The sequence below is a fragment of the Bos mutus genome, chromosome 13 (genome assembly GCF_027580195.1).
Source record: "Bos mutus isolate GX-2022 chromosome 13, NWIPB_WYAK_1.1, whole genome shotgun sequence".
In the NCBI taxonomy this organism is placed as follows: Eukaryota; Metazoa; Chordata; class Mammalia; order Artiodactyla; family Bovidae; genus Bos; species Bos mutus.
This window is the reverse complement of record NC_091629.1, coordinates 39,640,847-39,650,930: the sequence shown is the minus strand read 5'-3', so window position 1 is coordinate 39,650,930 and position 10,084 is coordinate 39,640,847. Positions and strand designations below refer to the sequence as shown.

Here is a 10,084-nt window from a genome sequence, read left to right as displayed (position 1 = left end):
TGGGGAGACCGACACAACATGGGTCAGACTGAGGCTGTAACTTGACAGGAACCCACGGATCTTGAGAGCCCCGCAAACCAGTCAAAATCAACACGAGACCTGGACGCCAACTGCCATCACACCGAGGAGGCCGGCGGCGGCTCTCGCGAGACCCGGACTATCTAGACCCGGACTACTGTGAACTTGGCGGCCAGGCGGAGGCCCCCTCAGGAACCACAGCTTGTTGAGGCCAAGCTGTCACTCACCGCCCGACAGGGCGGGGCCTCCAGCGACGCCCGCCCCCCCACCACAAAGGTCGGTCCGCGTCAGGGCTGGGGCCAGGACGCCCACGTGTCCCTACCCCCGCCTTACCTTCCCTCTCCCAGGGGCGCCCCAGGCCTCTGCACGGACAGCAGCCCAGCATCCACGCTGCACGAGTCCATCCGTTTCCGAGGAAGAGTGGCCCGGCAGGGAGCAAGGCCTGAGCTCGGCTCCTGGGCCCTCACACGCGACACCGGGTCTGACTCTGGAGGCAGGTCCTGTCCTCGGAGGTGAGGCTATTTCTACCGGACTCGCTGGGTTATAGACACTGACTCCTAACAAGTGGCTCATAATGACACACCTCAGCAGAGCCAGAGCTAAAATCTCTGGCAGCAGAATCTACAACTGGAAAACTGGGAAAAACAGGCAAAACAGATACAGATAAATTTGTTTTTAATAAAGGAGTTAATTTTCTTTCAATCCTATATAAAACAATAGCAATTAAAAACTTCATTTTTGAAAGTAAAATATTTACATATGAACAAGTAACTGTGCAAAATTTACATGAAAAAATGGAAAGACAGGGATTTCCTAAAAGACAAAATAAAAGGTGTAACAGTTTTCAGGTGTCCATAAAAAATACTGATCAGCATTCAGTTCACACGCGCGAATAAAGTCTAACATGAGAATTCACACAGAGAAAGCCAAAGTATTTACAGTCATAAAAGTACTATCAATAGACAATTTAATACAATAACCTCTGAAAATATAAAGAACCAATTAGTATATTTGTAATAAAAAAATAGGTACAAAGAAGGGGCTTTTGCTCTGGACGTCTGTAAAGTGGGCCCACAGCTTGCATACAGTCTCTTAGCAAAATAATTATAGTTACATAGCCATCTTCATGTTATGTGCCAAAAATTATGTACAATTACTGACAAAATACACCAACCATTTTTCAACACTTGATTCACACTGAGAAACAGTCTTTTGATGATTCTTCTCAACTTTGATTTTATTTCATCTAAGTTTTCACTTTTAGCTAAAAAACACAGTGCAAGTAAAATAGATTTATGCTGAAAAGGTTTTCATTTCTTTTAACTTTACAGCTTTACAAACAATAGCAAATAAAATGCATTTGTACAGATGCTGACCACACATTCAGAAGGAGCCGCGTCACCGGGGCCCCACGAAGCGGGACGAGCCCCGAGGCGCAGGCGGATGGTGGGCTGCCTGCTCCTCGAGGATCCTGAACGGAGGGGCGGGGGAGGGAGGGAGATAAATAGTCTAAAAAATCAGTTTGCTTTGCCAACTGACTAATACAAAAATAAAATAAGTGAAATGAGGTCACTGGCTGTAGACACACACCTACGCAGTAAGCTGGGTTGAACTAAACCAAATGCACAAACGATGGAGAAACCGCTATGAGGTGACAAGAGGGTAGCTAGTTATTTGCTAAACGATTCCATCAGTTTTTATATATGGCTTGTTTGGCAAGAAGGCCACTCAATCAAAGATGAGTTAGGATTTAATTGTCCTGTAAGAGTACCCGCAGGCCTCTGTGTTCTCTGTTACAGAAACATGTTTTCCTCCATACTGAAGAGTTGACTTAGAAACAGGAATATAAAACTGTTCCATTGTAAAGAGGTGGCTGTTTTTTAAACAATATCCCATTTGCTCGTTACAAAAAGGCGTAATCTGCAAATATATAAAAAGTCCCCAGGCGTCTCTGCTAAGAGGCCGCGTCCGTGCTACTTAAGGAATGCTTTGTACAGCAACAGTGAATGGCTTGTCTCACGTTCATTTTCTAAACAAAATATGAGGTCCCTGAGGTTGACCCGCGTGATCCTTTGCCGCGTGAACTGTCTGGGGGTTCCGACGCCGGAACTGCCTGGGACCGCCGAGCCTGGGCCCGAGCCCTGGTGACGAGAAAGGAGAAGACAGCCGAGTTAGTGGAGCGCAGAGGTGGGCAGGGCCCTCGGCGCTGGAAGGAAGGGGCAAAGCCACGTGCTACCCCAGGACCACAGGCCTGGGGGCAGCGCAAGGTTCCCTACAGGTGTCCCACGGAACCCGGCTATGGAGGAAGCCAGGCCTGGACAGGCTTAGGCCAACTGCTGGAGCCGCGGTGCTCAGCCAGTCCCTAACAGAAGGGGTGAGAGCAGGAGGCACGACCCCGCGCCCACCTCCAGGCCTGGTGCGCTCAGGCACACACTGGAAGATGCTAACCCTGCGACTCCCCACAGAGCTCAGACTCTGGCCCCGGGCACAGAAGGAAAGCGTGGTGGCTCCTGCCCCAAAGGGACGCAGAATGGCTCCAGGGCTTGTGGCTGGCATTGCTGGTGTCCAGGACTCAGGTGGGCTGGCACTGCACCTGCGGTGGCCATGTCACCTCCCACTTCGCCAACAAAGGCACGTTCCCAAAGCCGCAAGGTCCAGGCTCGTGGGCTGGGCGGGCTGGCAGTCGGCGAGCTGGGCTGCAGGACTCTTCGGTCACCGTGTCATCTGCGGCCTGGAGGGCGCTCCTCCCTCCCTTGGGCTGACAGCGGCCTGCACTGCTCAGCACCCAGTTTGGTCAGCCTGCGGGGGGATCCCGCCGAAGGTGTGAGCTCTGGTGCCTGCCTGCTTGCAGAGCTGGGGTTCTGGGTGCCTTCCCGCCACGTCGCCGCCCCCCCAGCTGCAGCATCCATGATTTCAGCACGTCTGTCACCGTCTCTATCCGACACTCGTGGACACAAACCACACAACTTCCAACTGGACGGGTCTTCGTTTTCCATTCAGAATGAACAGGAAGTGTCTGTATTCTGATGGTTAAAGTTGCTCATTTGTATTTCAAGTGCAAAACTTACAATGGAACTTTTACAGTGTTTTCTCAAAGTTTAAGAAAGTGGGAGCCATGAGTCCTGTGATGCTGGAGGAGGCCGCAGTGCAGCAAGCGGCCAGCAGGTGGCAGGCGAGGCATCCCATGCGTCTTCTGTTAATTTACGAGTTCCTTACACCCCCCCCTTCAGAACCTTAATCACCAGTCCCTCCTCCAGACAAGTCCTCTGGTGACTACTTGTCCGTGTTTGAAACAACTACTTTAGGTTTTCTTGCCAGTTTTCCCTGAGTCTCCGTAACAGCCCTGTAGGAGCATTTTGGGTACAAAACAAACAGCACTCCTGAAAAGGCGGTGATGAAAACACACAGCCGAGAGGAACCAGGAAAACGGGAGCTGGCCTGCGCCCGGGGCCCTGGGGGTCTGCACCCTCAACATGGGGAGCCTGCAGAGGCCAGTGTCTGCAGAGACAGCTGGGAGGGGCGGGCGGGGCCCCACCTGACCCCGAGGCTCGCGGAGAACAAAGCGCTACCTAAACCGTGGGCCAGGCGTCTTCTGTGACACTTGCTACAATTCTGGACCATGTCTGATGCTCTTACTTTCAAAATAGTTCACCAACCAAAACCAGCTAGAAGGGTGAGGAGGGCTCACTTCAGGCACAGAATGTAAAGGATGCTGAAACTCAGAAATCAAGGTAAATGATATTTTAATGAAATCTTTTAGAAGTCAAAAGTGGCTCCAAACAAGACAAGCAGGCATTAGCACAGCCCTCAGCGGGACTCCAGGGCTGTGGCCATGCTGGCCACACTCATCATGTCTCAGGCTCCAGTGGTCACGAGGTGGCCACATGTCACTCTTTCGTGGACTTTAACAAGAAGGCTGCGCTCAGAGGCCTCCTACCTGACACTAAATGTCGTCCGATGTCATAGGGTGAGTGCCAGCCTGTGACCGACTGGCTCTGGGGAGTCCTGGCCACAGAAGGTGGTCACAGGAACCCAGTGCCCAGCCTGCAGGAAGCAGCCCTGGGTAATCGGCAGTGACCTCAGATGACAGAAAACTGCATGGCAGATGCCAGCGTCCACGTTCACCAAGAGGCTCAAGCACAGAGGATGATGGGTTTGCTCTGTTTTGCATTTGCAGGCGTTGGGGTTAAAACACAGCAACCTTGGACCCCAGCTCCCCGCCTGAAAGCACTGTGTGAACTCAACCTGTCCCATTCCAAGACTGTCGTGAGATCAATGAAAGGGTATCCCCTACTGTCTCCTTTGAAGGCAACCTTAACACTGTCAAAAATGCCACAGGCAACTTGACAGGCAACAAGCACTCAATGTGGAAACCAAGTGGAAACAATCACCTTAGCCCCAACCTGCCTGGCTCACCGGTCACTTCACTCAGGCCCCCAGAGCCATGCACAACCGACCATGGCACCTGGCTGCAGCTGCAGCAACCTGCCATGGGCCCTCCCCAAGGTGGCAGAGAGCACCAGCCTCTCGGGGACTGTCTGGGGGAACTCACGTGGGGGGCCTTACTGCCACTCCCCCCAGAGCCCCTACAATAGTAACAAGAGGTCCACACCCGTGAGAGGGTGTCTGAGTGATACCCCGGTGTGCTAGGTGGTGAGTAACATAGGTCAAAGTACCAAGAGCATAGACACCCCTGGCTCGCTCTGGACCTCTTCACACCAGTGCAATTCCCAAGCTTGTCCACGCCTGAGCACAGGCAGCTGGAGGGCGCCAGGGACCCCTGGCACTTGGCTGAGGAGAGCCAAGGTCACCCTGGTATCTTCCATCATCTCCCCCAGGGCTGTCCAGAACAGGGAGGGAACATGGCATCCGCAATCCGCACAACATGAAGACGCAGCCCGGGCCCCACAAAGACCGAGGAGGGGGGCTGTGCCCCCATGACTCCAAGCAGCAGACACAGCAGCGAGAGAGTCCTCCTCCCACCAGAGCAGGCGGGGGGGGGCAGTGCCTAAGTGCACACCAAGAAGAGAGTGGGGGGGATACAGGGTCCTGCGGGCGCCACCAGAGGACCTCAGCCCTCCTCATCAGGACAGACACCAGCTAAGTCACTGGGTTCTGCCAACAGTCAGGAGAGGGCGCCATCAGACCACAAAGCTTGTCAACACCAATACCACAAAATTAACAAGAGGAAGATCAGCAAGTCCACCACGAACCACCACAAAAAGTCAGAAAATGAAATCCCACACATATCAGGGCCAAATGCAATCTAGAAAAATAAGCCACTACAAGACAACACTTTCAACAAAAAAATGTACTTACACATTTGAGCGTACGAAAATCACCTTGAATCAAAAACTCAAAATATAAGGGCAAGATAAATTAAAAGCCAGAAAGAAACAAGAGTTGACTGACTCAAGAAAGAAAGGAGAAAAAAAGACAAAATTATCTCATACACAAATATAAACTGGAAGGTGCTCAGGGGAGAAAAAACTCGAATAAAAATTCATAAGAATTCAGAAGAAGAGCAAAACAACCGAATAGAAAGGAGACAAAGAAAAAAAAAATTAAAGGGCCAAGAAAACACAGGGTAAAGGAAGACACCGAAGGAGCACATGCGCTGAGCCGTCAGAGCCCCCAGAGAGGGAGGCACACGTGAGGGCAGGAGTAATATACTAAACTATAATCTGAGAAAACTTTCAAGAAATAGAAACCAAAAAACCAAACCTACATGGACAAGGCAAGTGGGCACCTGGGAAAATTAACCCATAAAATCCACTTTGACGAAGCCTCATAAAACTGTCACTTTTCCAAGATAAATTAACCTGGAATCAGGCTTTCCCAAACCCATGCTGCTGCTGCTAAGTCGCTTCAGTCATGTCCAACTCTGTGCGACCCCACAGACTGCAGCCCACCAGGCTCCCCAGTCCCTGGGATTCTCCAGGCAAGAACACTGGAGTGGGTTGCCATTTCCTTCTCCAATGCATGAAAGTGAAAAGTGAAAGTGAAATCGCTCAGTCGTGTCCGACTCTTCGGGACCCCATGGACTGTAGCCTACCAGGCTCCTCGGTCCATGGGATTTTCCAGGCAAGACTACTGGAGTGGGGTGCCATTTCCTCCTCCTTCCCAAACCCATACAGTAAGCCAAAGTGAAAGCTGGTCGCACAGTATCCAACCCCATGGACTACAGCCTGTCCAGCTCTTCCATCCATGGAATTCTCCAGGCAAGAGTACTAGAGTGGGTTACCATTTCCTTCTCCAGGGGATTTTCCCGACCCATGAATTGATCCCAGGTCTCCTACATTGTGGGCAGATTCTTTACTAACTTAGCCACTGCTACTAAGTTGCTTCAGTCGTGTCCAACTCTGCATGACCCCATAGACAGCAGCCCACCAGGCTCCCCCGTCCCTGGGATTCTCCAGGCAAGAACACTGGAGTGGGTTGCCATTTCCTTCTCCAATGCATGAAAGTGAAAAGTGAAAGTGAAGTCACTCAGTCATGTCTGACTCTTCGCCACCCCATGGACTGCAGCCTACCAGGCTCCTCCGTCCGTGGGATTTTCCAGGCAAGAGTACTGGAGAGGGGTGCCATCGCCTTCTCCGAACTGAGCCACTAGGGAAGCCCATATACAGTAAGCAATGAAAAGCATTAAAAACATCACTGAAAGCAAGCATGAACCAACATTATTATATCCAGCCTGACTGCCCTCCACATCCAGGCCACAGAAAAACCGTTTCAACTCACAATATGGCGGGGGACTCTGCACCTGAGCATCGTGATAGCTCAGACACAGGTCAGGGTCATCCCAACGAGAGAGGGCAGAGAATGTGCAGAAGGGAGAAATAAGCATTTATAATATAAACGCACAGCTGGTGCGACAACAAAACCGAGGAAGTGGCCAGGAGATGACACCGTATGCCATGACGAAGTAGAAATGACGTGACAAAGCGTGAGACGGAAGGGGTCACAGGAGCCACTAGGGAGACTGTGTGGCCGCCTGGGGCCAAGGAGAATGCGGACGTGAGCTAAGAAGCCCAACAGGAAACACGTGAAAACCTGGGGTAAAGACACCCAAACACTCACATACAAAAGTGACCACTAGAGCAGAGTCACACACCTTCCTAACACAATCATCTTAATTAAGGAGCAAAGACTACACATCACACCAAAACACACAGCAACTGTAAAAAAAATAAAATAATCATAATCATAAGAATCTGAACCCACAGAGTCTGAACCCACATGTCAGCTGTTATCAACACAAATGATGGGCTTAACTCGCCTGTGATGGAAAACCACTCGCCAGCGGGACTCAGAAGACAGGCCCCTGCTGCACACTACACAGAGGGGCAGCTACAGGAGGGGCCATGGGCCCAGGAGGAACAGAGGCTCCAGACCAATGGAACAGGAGAGCAGGGGAAACAGGCCTGACTGAGGACAAGGGAGACACCAAGCCCACGGGGCACAGACTGATACTTTGTGATGCTAAAAATCGCAACTGCCTGTGAAGATACAACACTTACGGATATGTACATATCAAATACCACGGCAACCCCCAGAAAAGCAAAACCTGCAGGAGATGCGAGGAGATGAAGACAGAGACACTGACAAGGGTACTGTGGAGCTCCACATCCAGCAAAACACACCAGGTGGATGGAGACAAGCCGAGACAGTCGGTATCATCCATGAGGTTCTGTAAACCCTATGAGAGCCGATACCCTGTCCTGAGAATGAGCACCCACAGCGCATTCACAAACACTGAGTATCCCTGCTGCCCAGCAGGTCTGCAAAACTCAACAGCCTGGCAACACATGGTCCGACACGTGTCCCAGCACTGGTCCTCCACGGCTCCAGGGAGACACGGCCGACCCCATAGTTAGAGCAGGAAGACATGAGGTGAGCCTAGCAAGTCTGTGGTGCGGGAAGGTGAGGAACCTCCCAGAGGCAGTGGGTTAAGTGAGAGGAGAGAGAAGCCAAGCGCAAGGGGCTTGTGGTAACTGAGCAGGGCCAGGACAGGAGACCCCACTGCAACCCCCGCCGTGACAGAGGCAGGTAAGGAATGGAAGAGGCAGAGTTAGCAGATTCCCCCAACAAAGGCCCAAGGAGAGCCCGAGGCCCCGAGCAGGGAGCAGTGACACCAGCTGGGAGGAACAGTGGTCAGGGGAGCACAGCCCCAGAATTCCCCACAAGACTCTCATTAAGAGAGGAAATGGATTTTCCAGCAGGGACACCTGCAAGCCCACCTGAAGCACCACCCGCAGTGGGACTCCCGGGTGTCACCACCTCCTGAGATGACGCGTTGAGGACACAGCACAGCTGGGGCGACACTCCAGCCACGTTATACCACCCGGATTTCACCGAGAGGAAACTGACAACGCACCCAGAACGAGAGACCGTCTACCAAATAACCGATAAACACTCTTCAAAGTGTCAGGTCAGGAAAGACAAGGAAGCACGGAGGGCTACAGAGACCGAACGCCAGGACAGGGCCCTGCAGCATCAGTGGAGAGCAGGAACGATCAAATACAGGGGAAATGTGCAAAAGCCATGTGGGACTTAAAAAATCCAAACTATACAAAGAACTCTAAAACCTCAATAACAAGAAAACAAACAACCCCATTTTAAAAGTGGATCAAGGATCTTAAAAGGCACCTCACCAAGAAGATATGTAGATATCAAACAAGCACATGAAGAGATGCTCCACATCGTATGTCATTAGGGAAACACAAATTAAAGCAAAGAGACGCTACCACGTAACTATGAGAAAGGCCCAAACCCAGAAGACTGCCAAGGCGAGTGCTGGTGCGATGTGCGGCGGCAGGGACGCTCGTCCAGCGCTGGTGGGGACGTGGAGCGGTACAGTCACTTGGGAAGACAGGAGGGCGGCTTACAGCAAAAGTAAACACACTCTCACCACACAAAACTGTGTCCCTGGTATTCACCTGAATACGTTCAAAACTCACATCCACATGGAAACCTGTACACAGATGTTTACAGCAGCTGTATTCATAACTGCCAAAACTCAGAAGCAACCAAGATGTCCTTTGGTAGGTGATGTTTAAGTAAAATGTGGTGCACCTAGGCAATGAAATAGCACCAAAATGAAGTGTGTTATCAAGCCATGAAAAGACAGGAGGAACCTTAAATACATTCCGCTATGTGAAAGATGCCAGTAAGAAAAGGTAACATTCTGTCTGGTTTCAACTCTATGACACGGGCAAAGACAGAACTATGGAGTCAGTAAAAAGATCATGGGTTTCCAGGGAGTGGGGAGGGAGGGATGAACAGCCAGAGCGCAAAGGATTTTTAGGGCAGTGAAAATGCCCTGTGTGTGACGCTATGCAGGTGGATGCATTATTATATACATTTGTCCAAAAGCACAGAATGTACAACACAAGAGTGAGCCCTGATATGAACTGTGGGCTCTGAGCGGTGATGGATGCCAATGCAGGTTGGTCAGCTGCAACAAATGCACCATCTGGCGGGGGTGTGGATGATGGGGGAGGCTGTGCCTGCGGGTGGAGGGCAGAGGCTCAGGGGAAACTGTACTGTACGTGCAATTTGACTGTGAACCGAAAACTGCTCTAAAGTATGAAGTTTACTTATTTTAAATTAATTCTGAAAGACAAAATCCAGTAATGTCTTGAGTTCACAGTTATCACAGCACTACTTCACATCAGGAAGTTGAGTAAGGGCTACACAGAAACTCTACTCTTTATGTAACTTTTCTGCAAGTCTAAAATTGGCTCATAATAAAAGTTCTTAAGACATACCCTTAAGGATATAGTCCTAAACTAAAAAAAAAAAAAATAAGCCTTATCTCTGATGAAGAAAAGCACCTGAAAGACTTTTTTAAGTTCCAGATTTTGTGTTCGTTATCACACACAAAACTCACTTTTCCAAAAGTCCAAAATCAGGCACACCCACAATACATGAAACCACGCCCCCTGGGCTTTCAGTGACGTGTCTCCACTGTCTCCTTGAGGTGCTCTATCCCCCCCAACTCCACTCTCCTCCCCACACCCACACCCTCCCCGCTAGGCTCTACTTTGTAGATATTTCAATGCCT

The 10,084-nt window shown here is 50.7% G+C and overlaps 1 protein-coding gene across 1 annotated transcript in view; it reads right to left on the bottom strand.

Moving 5' to 3' along the window:
• Positions 1 to 676: 676 nt before the first annotated feature.
• TAF4 (TATA-box binding protein associated factor 4) overlaps positions 677 to 10,084 on the bottom strand; it is a 64,965-nt gene continuing 55,557 nt past the window's right edge. Inside the window, 1 exon segment of the mRNA XM_070381464.1 lies at positions 677 to 2,159. Coding sequence (XP_070237565.1) covers positions 1,992 to 2,159 — 168 coding nt within the window. The 3' untranslated portion in view covers positions 677 to 1,991.